At 47.5% G+C, this 17,500-nt stretch overlaps 1 protein-coding gene across 7 annotated transcripts in view; it reads right to left on the bottom strand.

The window, feature by feature from the left end:
• kdm6bb (lysine (K)-specific demethylase 6B, b) overlaps positions 1–17,500 on the bottom strand; it is a 48,851-nt gene that overhangs the window by 15,010 nt on the left and 16,341 nt on the right. For all 7 annotated transcript variants that reach the window (XM_042091473.1, XM_042091478.1, XM_042091477.1 and 4 more), the window contains 8 exons: positions 12,918–12,999; positions 12,597–12,801; positions 11,997–12,183; positions 10,308–10,514; positions 9,221–9,370; positions 8,305–8,811; positions 3,020–6,009; positions 2,520–2,646 (listed from right to left, as the gene is read on the bottom strand). In XM_042091473.1, the coding sequence (XP_041947407.1) occupies positions 2,520–2,646; positions 3,020–6,009; positions 8,305–8,811; positions 9,221–9,370; positions 10,308–10,514; positions 11,997–12,183; positions 12,597–12,796 (4,368 nt within the window). In that variant the 5' untranslated portion in view covers positions 12,797–12,801; positions 12,918–12,999. The remainder of the gene's footprint in view (positions 1–2,519; positions 2,647–3,019; positions 6,010–8,304; positions 8,812–9,220; positions 9,371–10,307; positions 10,515–11,996; positions 12,184–12,596; positions 12,802–12,917; positions 13,000–17,500) is intronic.

Below are 17,500 nucleotides of genomic sequence, written 5' to 3'. Positions count from 1 at the left end.
CTCTCCCCAGCACACACACACACACACACACACACACACACACACGCTGTCAGTACAGTCTCTCCCCAGCACACACACACACACACACACACACGCTGTCAGTACAGTCTCTCCCCAGCACACACACACACACACACTCCCAGCAGAGCGGTACCAGCTGAGGCACCACACTGTAGCCATAGGGGACCAAAGTTGACAGATTAGCAGCTACCCGCTAAGGGCACCACATAATCTCCCCCCAGGCATACATCCTGAGATCGAAAACAACATTCAATTAAAAGCCACAGGAGTTTAGTAAAAACAGCACTCTCAGTCAACGGGTGTGTTGTCGAAACGGGAGACAGCTGCCTACTGCCTCCCTCCCTACATAGAGAGCTGTCTCACTAGACATGACTTTGGATTAAATGCATCTTTTAAAAACGAGCGTAGAACTCTAGAATCTTTGGTTAACACTACGGTATGACGTTAGCAAAGGCCTGACGTTAAACTAAATTAGCTTACGTAAGCTAGCAGGCTAACGGTATAAATTAGTTTTACGGCCGGCAGATATATCAGACCAGACGCTATTAATGGTTACAACAATGACATAATCAGATAGTAAATTGTTTATTTATCATCTCTAATCTACAAATCTCAGCAGCCATTACCGATGTCATCCGCCATGTTTGTTTACCTTTCACAGCTGTTTCAGACCTTGCCCCAAGGGATTATGGGTAGGAGGGAGCATGAAGTGTGCATCGATGCTGCCTCCAAAAATGACCGTTATTTGGGAATTCCAAGATATCTTAAAGGAGAATTCCGGTGTGATATTGACCTAAAGTGTGTTGAAACATGATACCGAGTGTTTAATTTGTCCTGCGTCTCTACGGCTGCAAACGGGATTCACTCGCAGTTAACCAAATATTTCTTTATTAGGGCAGGGCAGGCATATTTCTGGCTATTGCATTATTTCTAAACCAGTCTGCTAAAGTCTGTAGTGAAGTCTGTGTAGGGGCTCCATTTCTTTTTACGAGACACCCTGCTCACTTGAGCCATCTACCGGTTGTTTGGGTTGTTGCAGCGTCTCACTGGAAAAATACAAATTAAAGTCGCGTGATACCGCGTGATCCCACGCGCGGACCGCGAGTGAAGCTGGCCAAGTCGAAGCACTGCCCACTGTATGTCTCATAGCTCCAAAAATAATTCAGTGGAAATGCATGGATTCAGTTGCTTCCAGTAGCAGCAACTGGAATCCATTCATTTTGTACGGAATTATTTTTGGAATCTGATCCCTTATCATACCTGTTTGTTCGTACTCGTCGCTCGACTTATCGTGACTAAATTCAAGATGGCGTCGAACTGTAAAATTCCTTAAGGTACTGTCTGTATAAATCGTCTTGTAAATAAACTACAAGTGCTTTTTCAAAGTTCTCCATGTCTCGTTTTAAATGTCAAGGCCTTCGGAAGTCTACCAATGAAGTATGGAGCTACTTTGAGCCTCGTAAAATGGTGTAAAACAGTGATTTATTTGCATGGCTAGGCCAATGCCCGAGGCACCACAGCGAAACACTGTGTTGGTAGCATTGGCTAACTAGCACCAGATTTCTGAGTGCAGGGGACAAGCCGAGGTGAGATATGAAACATACGTTCACACTCTGCATCATGTTTCAACACACTTTAGGTCAAAATCACACCGGAATTATCCTTTAAAAGGTAGCAGAATTTGTTTTTTTCGGTTTCGAACCGCACTTGCTGCCTTGCTTCCCAGTTAGATATCTTAAAAGGCAGCAACTTTACCCGTTTCGAACACACCCAACTACTCAGTCTGTTGCATTAACTGTAACTTCTATGCACTTTGCTGAGTAGTAACAGAATGAAGCGTTCCGTTTGAAGAACGTAAACATTGTTTTAGAAGACTGCTCTTCATTTGGTTCGAATGCACACACTGCTATCACATCTGGTGTAGTTAGTTCCATTGATTATAGTGGGAGTTAACTACTGCAGCATACGCCCTGTGAACGGAACACTTCAGTTGCCTGCATGCCTGTAAGGCATAACAGGTGTGCACCATTTCAGATGAATAATGAATTGAATAATGAATAATGGCAGCCATTGCCTACTGGTTAGCGCTTCAGACTTGTAACCGGAGGGTTGCCGGTTCGAACCCCGACCAGTAGGAACGGCTGAAGTGCCCTTGAGCAAGGCACCTAACCCCTCACTGCTCCCCGAGCACCGCTGTTGTAGCAGGCAGCTCACTGCGCCGGGATTAGTGTGTGCTTCACCTCACTGTGTGTTCGCTGTGTGCTGAGTGTGTTTCACTAATTCACAGATTGGGATAAATGCAGAGACCAAATTTCCCTCACGGGATCAAAAGAGTATATATACTTATACTTATAATTGATAATAATGAATTGATAATAATTCATGATTAATTACACATCTCTCTCTTTGTTGATACATAAAACAGTGCATATATTTCTGTCTCCATGAAGGACTGGTTGGTGAATCAGTATATTGTTGTGTTGGTCAGTGGGGCTCACATAAATGCTTGGCGTGGGGGGGTTGAGCTTCTCCCGGGGAATAGGGGTTTCAGTGGAGAGAACAGGCTTCACCGAGAAAGCAGGGAGCAGGTAGGACTCACGGAACTTCCCCTTCACACACGCACTCCTGTAATACACAAACAGACAGACACACACTAAGACATGACCTTGGGATGACCTTGAAGTTCACATGTTTAGGTATATGGTCTAGCCTTGGATGAGTTATTTTTGTAAAGAGACACTAAATTCTGTGTTCATAGTGGTATCTCTATGGTGTATAAAAGTAACACTAACTATAGGGTATAAAAGTAACACTAGCTTACCCCTTGTATTCTACAAGTCAAAGTTTTTATGCATCCTGCCATTCATTTCATCTGGTTCCATAATTATTCTTTCCTCTTGTTCAGTTTAATACACTCCTAATTTCCTATACTTCCCCCCTTCACTCCTCCCTTCTCTCTCTCTCTCTCTCTCCCCTCTCTCCTCTGGGTCCCACTCACTTGCAGGCGCTGATGACCTCCTCGGCCTTGTTCTTAATACTGATCTCCGACAGCGGGACCCTCTTCTTCTCCAGCTCAGAGGCGATGAAGGTGCTCCGCTCGCCGCTCTCCACCTTGATCAGGCGGATCTTTAGCTCCTTGGGGGGACCGATGGACAAGGCCTGCAGCTTGAGGAAGTCTGCCCTGCCCAGACCTCCGGGGAAGCGGGTGGTGGTGGAGGTGGAGGTGGAGGTGGAGGTTGAGGTGGAGGTGTTTGTGGTTGGAGTGGAAGCTGCCATCGCTGTTGTTGTAGTTATTGATATTGTGGATGATGCTGATACTGATGATGATAATGACACTGATGCAACGGTTGCTGCTTTGGCTGCTGAGGTGATGGAGTTGCTGATGGTGGTGGATGCCTCCACCTTCTCCTGCTCTTCGCTCTTCTTCTCAGCAGGATGCGGTTCTGTCTTATCCCCAGAACCAGCTTGGGTCTTCTCGCGGACCTTCCGGACCTTCTCTTCTTTGCACTGGCGGTTGGTGTCGTCAGTAGCCTTAGAGCTGGTCTTGTTCTCCTTAGACTGTTTCGAGGGACCCACAGGGGCAGTCTTCGATGGGCAAGAGGAAATACTCAAAGCTTTATTCTCTCCCTCAATCTTCACTTTTGGCTTCTTCCTCTCCTTTTGTTCATCTGCCTTTGTGGTCTCTCGTTTCCTTTTCACGCTACTCTCTCGCTCTTTCTCCTCTTTCTTCTGACACTTCGCTCCGTCTCGTTCTTTCCTAATCTGTTTGCTCGTTTCCTCAGCTCTTTTCTCTTTCTTTTTCTCTCCTCTCCTCTCCTTCTCTTGTGTGACCTTGCTGCTGGTCACAGCGGAGGCGCCAGGTTGGCTCGCTAAGTCATTATCACAGTTGTGGTTCAGCTTGCTGTGGTTTGAAGACTTCTTCACTCTCCCCTCTGAAACTTTCTTGGGGGACAGCTGCAAGGACTCTTTCTCCGAGTCGGGATTGTCAACCTGGTCGTGATCTGTCTTCGGCTTCCCAGAATTCTCTGGTCTTTCCTCCAGCAAGAGTTTCTTCGAGTCTCTCTCTTCGTCTGATGTGGGCTCTGACTGTGGTTGAGGTGGAGGTGTCTGTCCTGAGGTAGTCTGGTTGGCGAGCGTCGTGGACGCGCTCGGTGGTTCCTGGCAGTGGATTTCGGAGCCAAGGGACAGAGAAGAGGAGTACTTCAGCCCGACGAGAGCGTTGGGTGGCGGACGCCCGAACGGGCCCCCCCGGTACGTGTACCTGTGGTTCCCCAAGATGGAGGCCAGAGACTTGAACATGTCCCCAAGGCCCGTCTGGTGCAGGTGCGGACGGCGCGGAGTCTGAGAGCCGGACGTGTCCCCAGCGCTGCTGCTGCTGTCCTTTTGCTCTGCCTCCTCTTCCTCAGCCTCATCCTCCTCCATCTCCTTGGGCAGGGCTGTGATGCCATACAGCTTGGCCAGGTCACTGTGGCGGAGGTCCGTGCCCGTCTCGGCCCTCGTGTCGTCTGCTGGGACGATGGCGGCGACTTTGCAGGGCGACGATGGGTACACAGGGCTGGACGTCGGGCTTGGCTGCAGCACTGGCCGGCACAGGATGATCTTCTCCTCCTTGGTCATCTCGTCCTCCTCATCCTCATCGCTCAGCACGGACACAGGGGAGCCCTGCAGGCTAAGGATCGGGGGGCTGCCCGGGGGCTCCTTGCCCAGGTCGTCGTCGCTGCAGGCCCCCATAGCAAGCTGGAGTTCCGGGGCTTCTGGGCGGGGGAGTGCCGGTCTCTCCTCTGCCCCGCCGCTGGATGGGTCTGGGGTGAAGGGAGGGCAGTTAGTGGGTACCTCAGAGCTGCTTTCACTGATGATTGGATGCCTCGGGGCTTTCATACTGTTGCTGGTTTGAGAAGAGTCCCTCACAGGGAGACGTGGTCCCTCTCTGGCCCGTTTAGGGGTGGCGTCTTTGGATGAGTGTGGTGGCAGGGCGCTGTTGTGATTGGCTAGTGGTGCTCTGTGGGGGAGGGCCAACCCTGAGGTATTTGCAGTGATTGGCTGGTGTTGACTGGCGACCCCGCCCCTACTGCCCCTCTCTTTTTGCTTGGGTTTCTTATGACTCGCCGTGGCAGTCAACGTGTGATTGGCTGATGACTGACTGGGCGGTGCATGCTGGTCGACCGCGGCGGGTCGTGGCTTGGCTGTCGCTGCCATTTCTGCACAGCGTTTCCGTGGAGACTCAGAGGTTTCTTTCTTCCCTCTCTGCTCCAGTCTCTCTGTCTTCGAGCTCTTCTTCTCCATCTTGCCTTCCTGCTTCCCACTTTTACTCTTCAGCTTCCTGGCTTTCCCCTCCTCTCCCTTCCGGGACAAGCTTCTCCCCTCCTTCTCCCCCCGTTTCTCCTCTCTCTCCCTCCTCTTCTTCTTCTCCTCCTCCTCCATCTTCCTCTCCCCTGCCTCCTTTCTCTCGCTCCTCCTCTTCCGGCGTCTCTCCTCGCGAGGCCTCTTCTCTGGGCGGGTGCGCTTGCTCGCCTCTGTGTCCAGCGCAGCCCCTGCGTCCCTCTGTTCAACACCAGAAGAGCCGCTCTGGTAAGAAGAGCTCGGAGTGACCTTACCTTTTGACCTCTCACCCCGGGTGTTGGAGTCAGCGAGTGGGGAGGAGGGACGATGGGAGGTAGGGTCTGAATCCTTCATGGCGGGTGACGGTGGGGTCGGGTTTGGGCTCTCCTGGTGCTGCTCTGTGACTGGCGGTGATTGCGGCGATGGCAGGGGCGGTGAGGCCGGTGAAGGTGGCCTTGCTCTCTCGCTGCTGGGCGTTATGGGAGATTTGGACCAAGTGCCTCTCTGGCTGTCCTCAGCCTTGCGCGTGGCCTCCGTGCTGGAGGGCGGGTGGAGAGATTTGGGGGAGAGAGATGAGGTGGTGGTGGTGGTTATGGTGGGGGTGGTGCTGTGTCTGATGGAAACCCTCCCGTGCTGCTGATCCCGCTCTACACCGTGGTTGCCGTGCTCCTGCATATAACAATAACCAGACATAAAGGCTCAGAGATGCACTTTAGAGCTCAAAAAAAAAAAAAGACATTGTACAACAAAATCAAATCAAAAGATTAACACATTGACACTTCAAAACACATTCATACTGAGCTAAAGAGCAACACTGTAGGATCTACACTACCTTTAGATGAAACAGAAGATTTCCCCCTCTATTCTTCATTTTTTGCCCTTTAGGAACAGCTTTGTTACTGCTCCTGAATGCTAGCTAGCTGCCATGCGACATTTTCTCTCATACTGCTCTCATACTGTAGCCTGCTCTCATACTGTAGCCTGCTCTCATACTGTAGCCTGCTCTCATACTGTAGCCTGCCCTCATACTGTAGCCATACTATAGCAATGGTGCTATTTCTCAGCTTCAGTGTTTAGTCTCGCAGACCAGGAGGTGACAGTTTGCTGTGTGAATTACCCACTTAGGAGACACACCATGCAAAAGGCATCCTGTAGCAAACATTTAATTATTCTGTGTGCATGTAAAACTAGGGCTGCTCAATTATGGCAAAAATCATTATCACAATTATTTTGTTCAATATTGAGATCATGATTATTAAACACGATTACACAGCGATTTTGGAACTATCATTCATTTTACATTTTTAGATATAATCCAACAGATAATGCACACGACAACTCAAGACAAAAGGAAAGCATAAATAATCATTATATTATACTACAGTTATAAGTCGGCGTGTGTCCAAAGTAACACATGCATATCAGCAAGCCATGTGTTACTTTGAATCTCTAAACATGAGACAAGTCCAATTGAGCAGACTCATATTTGATAATTAAATACTGCAAAGGAGATATCATTACTCCAGTATGTCATACCAAACTGTTTGGCTGATGCCCTTCTGTGCGCGTATTAGCTCTAATGGGGGCTTGATAGCTTAAACAATTATGAAACTGCCAGAAATCATCTGGGAATTCAATGATTACTGTGCAAAAAGAGGCATGAACTGATTCAAATTAAATGTAACTAAATTAAACGGATTATGGGGTACGCTCTCTTTGTGCATGTCTGTGTGCCGTGTGCCTGTCTGTGTGTATATCACGGTATTTTTCAAAATTCTTAAGGTTTCACGGTATATGACAGTATTTTTTTTTTTCATGCATTATCAGATGTTCACAGCATTTTCTACAGGTTGAGAGAGGAATTGCTGCAGTACATTGACTAAGGATGGTCTATTTTACTGTCATGATGTAGAATAAATCCACACTAGTGTAATGCAGTTTTGCATGGCCCCAGAAAATGATGCTGTTTACAAAGAGCCACTCATGATTCTAATGAAGACTCTAATCAGAATGCAAAGACAATTGCAGTCAAAATACAGAACTTTTACTGTGCAAATTTCACTTGTATAAAACCAATACAAAAAGTAGTGCAACTTGCAATAATTATACTTTTTTGAAAATTCTACAATTTAAAATAAAGCCTCTCTGCTAATATGCTTACTCTGTCAAATAGGCCTATCAGAAACATGCCTTATTGTTATTCTGTGGTTTACATGTACATGACGTTAGTGGTAGGCTAACGTTAACTTCATGTGGATGTGGATGTCTTGTTAGCCTGCCATGAGCTTCGGTTCGGTTCGCTAGGCAAAACATTAACAAAAAAGTTCGTTTTCGTGCACTGATGACAGTCAGGATCATTTCTAACTAGCCAGCTAGTATTGCTCAGTTCATGTCTATAACATGCTTGACTTGTTACCTGGATCATTTCAGCGAATATTCTAGGTGAGATGAATGATAAGATCATTAAACTTCACTGTGTTCGGTGGGTTGCTAACTAACGACATCACCTACTAGCCAGCTAGTTACAGCTGTTGAACAATCTCAATAGAATTTTCATGACGGTAAATCCCTTTCAATGCAGTATCCCTTAACGTTTTTCCTTAACTAAAGAAAGAATTTAAGGTATTCTGTGCAACAACCTTAAATAAACCCCGTACCTAAGGAGAAACTTAAGCCTTAAGGGTCATACTTCAGGGTAAAAACTTACAGTGTTTTGTGTTTACCCTCACTATGCCACGCAGTCGCACCATGCATGCGTCCCGTCTGAAACACTGTCGCGCGGCCCAACGTTCCAAACGTTGTGTAATCAAATACACCGGTATGGCAGTATATTAAAAAATCATATCATAACGAAAATATACACAGGTATACGGTGTGAGCCGGTATACCGCCCAGCACTAGCCTGTCTGTGTGTGTGTGTGTTTGTGATGTATCTGTGTGTGTGTGTGTGTGTCTGACCCTTACCGGGGTGTGCTTGCCATGCCGTGCCTGTGCTTTCCCTTCCTCCCGTGGGGGCGTGCGCACGCTCCGCTGCTGCTGATGTGGGGCTCCAGCATGGAGACCACTGCTGCTGCTGTCGCCCGCGGGCCTCCGTGGTGGGGTGTGTGGGGGTGGAGGTGGCTGGGAGTGACGGAGGTGGTGTGGGGTGGGACTGTAAGGCACGCTGGTGGAGTCTGCTGGTGAGGAGGGGGCCTGGCGGTGATCACTGGCTCCTTTGGGTCCTCGCTGCGGGGGGCGGCTGTGGCCGTGCTGGCTGGAGGAGGAGGAGGAGGAGGAGGGTGGGTGGTGGCTGTGGCTGGTGTGGGGGTGATGATTGTGGTGGGGTTGTGGTCGTGGGTGGTGGAGGTAGCCCTGGGAGGGGTGTTTGCTGGAGTGGAAGCCCTGGGGTGGGGCACAGTGGGGCAGTGGAGTGTCCAGGGGGTATGGATGGCCTCTGTGGGAGTGGCCGTTCATGTCTGATTTACTGGGTTCCTGATATGGGACAACACATGGAGAGAAAACAGTCATTCATCGACGCAAATACGGGACACTGATATGATAGCATATACAATAGCTGTACACATAAATGAATATGAATGACTAATCATATTATAATGCATACTGTATCAGAATTACAACATTGCAATATTACAATACAATATTACAATGTAGTTGAAAATAAATACAACAATTGAGGATTCATAACCAGTCAACCTTAACACTGACAGCTGCACTTGACCTAAAATTGATCCCATATTGCCACATTAAGTTGCGCTGTCTGATCCTTTACATTGATCCCATGCACTGACACAGGTAGTTGGCCCCTATGCACCCTACGGCTGACTGCTGAGGTTGGAGCTGGTGGTGATTAGCCCGGGCCATGCTGTGTGGTGCCTCTCACCTGGTAGTCTGCCGGGGAGCTCCGACGGTTGGCCTGCGTCCAGGGGCCGCCGCTGCGGTAAGGGGGGCTCCAGGTGGGGGAGCCGTGAGAGCGCGGCCGCGGCGGCGGCTGGGACGGACCCGGGAAGTGTTTCATCCGGGGCCGGAAAGCCTGCGGAGGAGAAGAGGGAGGACGGATGTCTTTCAGAGACAGGGCCCAGGAGGAGTAGACTTTAGGTGTAAGGGTTAGGGATTTAAGGTGGTGCTAATCTTCGGTGGATTTTCAAAGACAAGGAACACATTTGCAGGATTGTAGGAGTGTGACAAAATCCTAACAGGCAAACAAATCCTGCACAGTGGGTCAATGGGTCATTGTTTGGTCCCATTTTAACTGGACATAGCTTGACAAAGGAATTCGCCATTGTGAAGGTGTTTGTATGTTCACAGTCTTAGCTGCAGAAAAAGTCCTTCCATAGTATTCACAGTTATTACTAGTCTGTTATCAGTGGATTATTTACATTGGCAGTGTTTCTCATTTTCCTTCCTGAGCAATGCTTCAGATAACCAGTGGGGGGCGCTGTCATGCAAACAGTAATACTTCACAAAGAAAGGTCAGTGGAACATGTGAAAGGGAACCACATGACTTTGAATAAACTCCTGAGACTAATCACATAATCTCATTTATAACAGAGGTGAGGACATCCATTGATCAGACAGCGTGTGCCATGGACATTCAAAATGAGCATAAGACTGAAAATAAGTAATAGTGTTTTAGTACATTAAGATTCAGTATTATGTGCGTATGTAACTGCATACAATGAAATCTGCTTCTCCCCCTGTTCAATGACTAACCTGAGTTAAGGTAACCTGTTTAGGAATCACAAATGGAAAACAATGTTTTGACACTGGTAAATGTGTGAGGAACTAGACATGGCAGTGAATCAGTGGCCATGCTGTGACCAAAGTGCACTGCAATAAACCACAGGCAGCACCACACTGACATCTGTGTTGTTTTTTTCCGTCAAAAACTAAACCTGCTTAATGGAACTAGGACTGATGTCATCTGCAGTGAGCCAATGTACAGTAAGGATGGCGACCCCTGACCGCACCTGCTCAGAGCTGGTGTACTTGCTCTTCTTCCTGGGGCAGTCATCGCGAGGGGGCAGCGAGTGGCGCTGGGGGGAGCCGCGCTGCACTCCAGCCATCTCAGGGTGGGAGGGCGCCGGCCGCTTCAGGGTGCCCGCCGAAGCATTCTCGGGGAAGAGCCGGGATGGGGAAGCCTGGGACCATCTCTCTACCGCCGGGGGACCCCCATACTGAGATATGGTAGGATGAGAGAGCGAGAGAGAGAGAGAGAGAGAGAGAGAGAGAGAGAAGTGGTGGTGATAAGTATGGGTGTTGTTAGGAGAGTAATGAGAAAATAAAAGACATATAGACAGTAAGAAAGAGAGAGGGAGACAAGCAAGAAAAGGCGTAGGTGGAGACAACAAAAAATAAATGAGAAAGAGACAGAGAGAGGGCAGCGACGTGGGAAGGAGAGAAATATCCTATTTAGTCAGAGCGGGTGGCTGACTCAATAAGAATTGTATTTCCTATCAGACTATTTCCTACTGAGAAATAACCCTTGTTTCCTCGCTTAGACAGGTAGTATAAACTGTGTGCCATATATTCTACAACTAGGGTAATAAAATATGATTTACACTAATACTACACCATCTTGGCACAATCTGCATTTATGATGCTTGTGATGACTTGCCTGCCTAAGCTAGCTGCCAATGACAAACAACATTGTTTACTTGTGAGAGATACACTGACAGACCACACAATAGAGACTGGCCAGTCATGGGCGATAATATTCATGTATCCCTCACTGAGCATTATTCCAAGCAGTACTGTGGTGTCACATTATGATGACCGCCGCGCAGCGAAGAAGGTTTAGTCAGATTTGTTTTTTTTTCTTTTTCGCATGTCCAAATTTCCGTCAAGGATTCCCGGGACACTGTAAGACCGGGGTACACGAAACTTGGTGGGCATGTAACCCCACATGGATAGCATGGAACCTCCTGTTTTCGTTTTGATCTGTAGCCCGCTGGACTGGACCCCCCGAAAGGAGGGTAGGGCAGACACAGTTTTCTGTGAATATCTCGAGAACCGTAGGGCCTAGGATGACCAATTTTTTGCGTATGTTTTCCTCCAGGGGTCATGTAAACCCATTCCATATGCACACATGTGCATAAACAGATACACACGCACACACATACATTCACAGTAATCCTACAGTACGTATGACACATACTCACACAGTAGACATATATACGCATGCATGCACATGCACACACACACAGGCACATAAACAGGCAAACACACACATGCACGCACACACACCCACATAAACATAGACATGTACACGCACACATGCACACAATTCAAGAATTTCTCAGAATTATGAACAGGCAAGATGGGGGTGGGGTTGTATAAAATGTATATTACATGTGAAATCTATGAACTAATCATGTTTTGGTACTTGTTGTCTAGCAGATACCAGTGAGAATTGAGTGTGCATAATGCAATTCAGTGAGACAGTTAGAATCATATATGCCTTTCAGCGTGACTTATTTTTGTGGAAAACATGTGCTGGACTGGGCGGCGGTCATATTTTGTACCGCTCTGTGGTACATCTAGTTGCTTTATCTATCTGTGTTACATTAATGGAAGCAGAGTCTGGCTGGGAGTGTAACTCGATGGACGTGTGCCTGTAGAGGCTGTTTATCTGTGAGTGTGACCGGATGCACATGTACCCGTGGAGGCTGGTTGTGGCCACTGGAGCTGGACAGGTGGCCTCCTGGCCCCATGCCGTAAGTGCCACTGGGGTACTCAGGGTTCCTCCGCGGGCCGTGGGACTCGTAGCGGGACTCCCAGGGCTGGGAAGGTCTCTGGTCCCTCTGGGGATGCTGGGGGACACGGTCACCAGGGGGACCCATAGGCCTGCAGTGCAAGAGGGAGACAGAAAGAGAGACAGAGAGAGAGAGAGAGAGAGAGAGAGAGAGAGAGAGAGAGAGGAAGGGGGGAAGGTAAAGACAGGGTTAATTTTGTTCATAGAGGGCAGAAACAGGCAACACATAAAGGGATAAAGACTGCTGTCTGCATATTCCCTTCCTCTTGCCCATCTGGAATATTACTCAGATGTAAGCATCTTACAGTAAATAAGTGATATTTAAGTTTGTATTCAAACTGTGCATGAACTTATTTTAAAGTAACAACCATGATTGATATGTCTAATGAGCATGTGTGTATTTCTACTCATCATCTCAACAATGCCATTCACACAAGTACAAGTTTATGCTTTACTATTGTGTTTGAATGGAATGAGGAATATGTTGACAAGGATGTCTAGTTACCGGTCATTGTGAGCTTTGCTTGGATGGTTCCTTCCTGCCATATGATTTTGAGAGGGATGATGGGATTGGTAGATTCCCCCACTGGAGGGGCGAGCCCAGTGTCGACTGGTCATTGGTGCCCATGGTGGTCGGTTGAGTCCGGCCGAGGGAAAGGAGTCCCATGTGTTACGGCCTGACGACTGCTCTGCCGTGTGATACATCCAGCCTGGGGAAAAATACAGTGTTGTCAAACACACACATAAACACCCGCACACACACAGAGAGAGAGAGAGAGAGAGAGAGAGAGAGAGAGAGAGAGGTAGTAAACCCAGGTGGACTTACCACACTGCTGCGTCTGTGAAACCCTCCACTGTAGAACTGAGAGGTTGCAACAGCACCAGGCTTACTGCAGCTTCAGGTTTACCTGCAAGCAGACAGACAAAAAAGACACAGTCGAATGAGCACACACCGCACAGCAGTGTTAGCCTCCATCTCAGCCGGACTCTATCAACATGCTTGGATAGCGGTTTGACTGGTGACCACTGACTCTGTACAGCAGGAAGGAGCTGACTGAGTTAAACAAAGATGTAGTTGAAATGAAAAGCCTGCTTAGGAAGTTGTAAAATGTGCCAGACCACCAATGAAGAGAGAAACAGTTTACAGTACAGAGGGACAACATTGAGGAAAAGCTGAAAGAAAAACAAAGAACAAGGGAAGAATGTCTAAATAAGGCAAAGAAAAGCTAACATACCTTACATAGTTTGGAACACAACGGACTTAACTGGCATGCAACCCTACAGTGTCTATAGCCCACAGCTGATTCTAATTTCTTCTCATTAACATCCTAACAGCTTACAGAGTATTGCTATTCAGTGGTAGTAAAACAGCAAATGTGGCAAGGGACTACACCTGCCACACGACCAAAGGGTTTCCCAACAAAGCATGCACAACACGTTACCAAGGAAACGGTAACAAGCATGGATACTGTATGGATGGAATTACAAGCACACGTAAGGACAATGAAATAATTCCTTTTAGATTGGGGCAAAGACTGGTGCTCTGCTACTGGTCAGTCCGTACTCATTGGCTGTTGAGTCTCTCACGCTCAGGGAAACCTGATCCTGTGGCAATCGTTTGTTTTGCTAGCAGACATAAGGCCATACACTTCACTATCGCAACCAGCATTTATAAACAAACAGAGGGAGGTCCGCTCTAGGAAATGTATGTATGTGTAAACATAGCCTTCCTCACGTTCTCTCTCTCTCTCTCTCTCTCTCTCTCAATAGCTTAGGTCTTATCATTCCCAACACCCATGCTCCGTGACCACACCCGTTGGGCACACATTTATCAGGGGGAGAAGGCCAGCCACAAGGGGAAGAGGCTTATACTCACTCACACACACACGCGCACGTACGCACAGACACACACACACACACACACACACACACACACACACACACACAGACACGCACAAACACACACACACACAGACACACACACGCACAAACAAACACACACACACTCACCGTCACCTCTTGTACCAATCGGCTACTGCCATGCCTATATGGCATTAAATGGAAAACAACATACTGTAGAGCTGAACCAACTCCAGCTTCTTTGGTGTCCCATCCTGTTCCAAATATGCGTGGAATGAACACACAGAGACCTACTGTATGTACAGCCAGTGATAGAGAGTACTACATCTGCAAGCACAGTGATAGAGAGTACTACATCTGCAAGCACAGTGATAGAGAGTACTACATCTGCAAGCACAGTGATAGAGTAGTAATAGAGAGTACTACATCAGCAAGCACAGTGATAGAGAGTACTACATCAGCAAGCACAGTGATAGAGAGTACTACATCTGCAAGCACAGTGATAGAGTAGTAATAGAGAGTACTACATCTGCAAGCACAGTGATAGAGAGTACTACATCAGCAAGCACAGTGATAGAGAGTACTACATCTGCAAGCACAGTGATAGAGAGTACTACATCTGCAAGCACAGTGATAGAGAGTACTACATCTGCAAGCACAGTGATAGAGAGTACTACATCTGCAAGCACAGTGATAGAGAGTACTACATCTGCAAGCACAGTGATAGAGAGTACTACATCAGCAAGCACAGTGATAGAGAGTACTACATCTGCATCTGGGAATGTGAAGAATGGATTCCCACCAGCCTACTACAGTATTTATAAACAGGATCTGTGTGAAAATATGTGCACGTCTGCGGTTCATCAGTTTTATTCAATGTTGAGGGCGCAGGAGTGGAGAGCGAGGTCTTTTTTTGTCTGCCAGAATGTGGTTTGCTCAGCCCACACACAAACACAACTCTTGAGTCCCTCCCCAGACAAAGAGTGACCTCTTCTCCGGCGGGGTCAGCCAAGGACAGTCACTCCCAGCGGAGGCTTCCCTGGCTGGGTCACGAGACTCACCTCAGACTCTGTACAACTAACAGCTCCACTCACTTCCCTAAAGCTCAGCACTCAGGTCTCGGCCTGACACCACAAAGCCCATATGAGCACGGATGAAAGAGAACTGGCAGCCATTTTGGGTGCAAGTAGGCAAGTTTGAAACTCAAAAGCCAGCTCAAAGTAAATACTCCTTCCCTTCCCTTGGAATGTTCTCTACAGTCCCTCTCTTTTAAGCATGAGCATGTGTACTGCTCTGGCAAGGATGAATGATTGGCAGGCCTTCCTCTGATTGGTTGGACACCTCCTCGCTCTGATTGGTTGGGTATTAGAGCGGTGTTGTCAATCTCGCCAGACAAGTGTCTGAAGACTGAAGGTCACAAAGATGGGTGCTCAGTACAGAGGATACAGGCTACTGCACTGATAGCAATCAAAATGTGAGAACTGTCTGAATGCGAGAAAAAGCTGTCTATTGAAATGGCTGTCTCTGTTGGTCCAATCTGTAGTGACTGAACTGAGAAGCAGTTTATACCTTTGGAATGGAAAGTCCTTGTCAACATTAACAACATCAGATTCAAACAGGCTTGGCAACTAACGACTGCTTGCCTTGTATAGACTACAGTGCATGCAAAAGCTACAGCATGTGAAATGCATTTGCAAATTTCACCTGCCCTGTTCTTCCTCTCTCAGCAACCTGTTCAGTCAGACTGAACTTCTGCTGGTCATTTGCCTCTGCTGGTCCCAGTTCCCCAGTTTGCCAGGATGGATCATCCACAGACACCCAGAAACAATGCTAGGCCCACAAGTCTATTGTGTACCCAGCGTCCTGCTATTGCTACAGCGTCTGCATCTGCTAGAGTGCGCACCTATTTGGTTATTATGTGACGATGCGATAATAGGCTAATACACCTTTTTCTGGGTCCAACGGTTTTCAGAGCCGCTCGTTTTTCTCCATAGACAATAAAATTAAACATTTTTTTTTCCACTATTCACAGTAGCCTTTAAGAAAATTGTCATCCTACTACTCACTTGTTGCCTCAACCTGATAAAATCCTATTTCTCGCGGAAGCCTGCACGTAACCCTTGATTATATCATCTGGCTGCACAGCTAGAGTAATTGCTCTTTTAAAGTTAACCGGTTTTGTTTTACCCTCAATAAAAAGGAGGTGATGGTGACAAGGTTTACAAGTTGCAAAAACTGGCTGGCTGCGCTAGTAAACGTTTTTTGACCAAAAAGCTGTTGGGCCCGTGACGTCGGACTTAACAACCGAATGGGCTATTACTTAAGGCATACACAGCATAGGACTTGTGCTCCACTTTTGCACCAGAGCATATGGACTCATGGATGGCGTGAGGTACTTCGTCAAAGCTCTGATCAATTTTTTTCTTTTTCTTTTACTGGCCTCATCTCCTATTAGAGAGGCCATACAGTCCTTTTCTATACACATTGGGCTATAATTGCCTGTGTGTGCGCCATGTAAAGCTATACAAGTACAAACACACACACACACACACGGTCAACTCAAAAGATGCCTGTGTGTGCGCCATTTAAAGCTATACAAGTACAAGTACAAGTACACACACACACACACACACACACACGGTCAACTCAAAAGATGGAAACCTTGTTGAGCAACACCAGACAAACACAATGTAACTCAGTGAACTGCTGTCCGACCAGCCTGCTACAGCCTCGCCTCTTGACCGCCCGCACGGCCCGGAGTATCTTCCGTTCTGTACGCCTAACTAGACCATGAACTTGACACATGTGGTGAGAGAGGCATCGCCATGGCAACAGCGCGGCAAATATGCAGCACCTTGTGACAGATGGGAGGCTGCCGATGGGGCTGACAGGAAGTAACTGTGCCTTCCTGTGGAAAAGGCTGCAGATCGCGTACCCTCGCGGTTATGACCTCACTTATCTCACCACACACACATAGACATGCAAACACACACACACACAGATGTACACACACTCACACATACATACACCACATTCATATATAAATGTCATGCACACACACACACACACACACACACACAAATGCCAGTAGTCCGAACTAGAGCTCACAGTTAAGCACATCAAAGACCAGTTCACCTTATGCTTTCTGAGAAATTGTGGAGTTCAGACCAACTTTACATATAAACTGACAGGACACATCAAAATTAAAACAAAATGCAAATGATGCGAATATGAATGCACTTGTCTACATTATCTGCTCTTGCTAACGGACTGACATGGGCATGGCTTTCCGCACGTCAGTGCACAGCGTGATAGTAGCTGCTTTCAGACCTAGGTGTCAAGCGGTTGGGCCATATATCTGAACAACATAATCGGACATTTGAAACTCCGAACTTAGTCGGCTCTTACACTACTCCCCTCCTAGTATTTCCGATGGACATTATATAAATGAGTGTATGGTGTGTGTGTGTGTGGTGCAAGGGGGGGGTTGCAGAGTAGATCCTCGTCACCAGATGACCTTCAAAGTCAATAAGGTCAGAGGAGCTATAC

This window comes from Alosa sapidissima, chromosome 5 (assembly GCF_018492685.1).
Source record: "Alosa sapidissima isolate fAloSap1 chromosome 5, fAloSap1.pri, whole genome shotgun sequence".
Lineage (NCBI taxonomy): Eukaryota > Metazoa > Chordata > Actinopteri > Clupeiformes > Clupeidae > Alosa > Alosa sapidissima.
The sequence above is the reverse complement of the archived record's forward strand: the minus strand, read 5'-3'. Positions and strand labels throughout refer to the sequence as shown.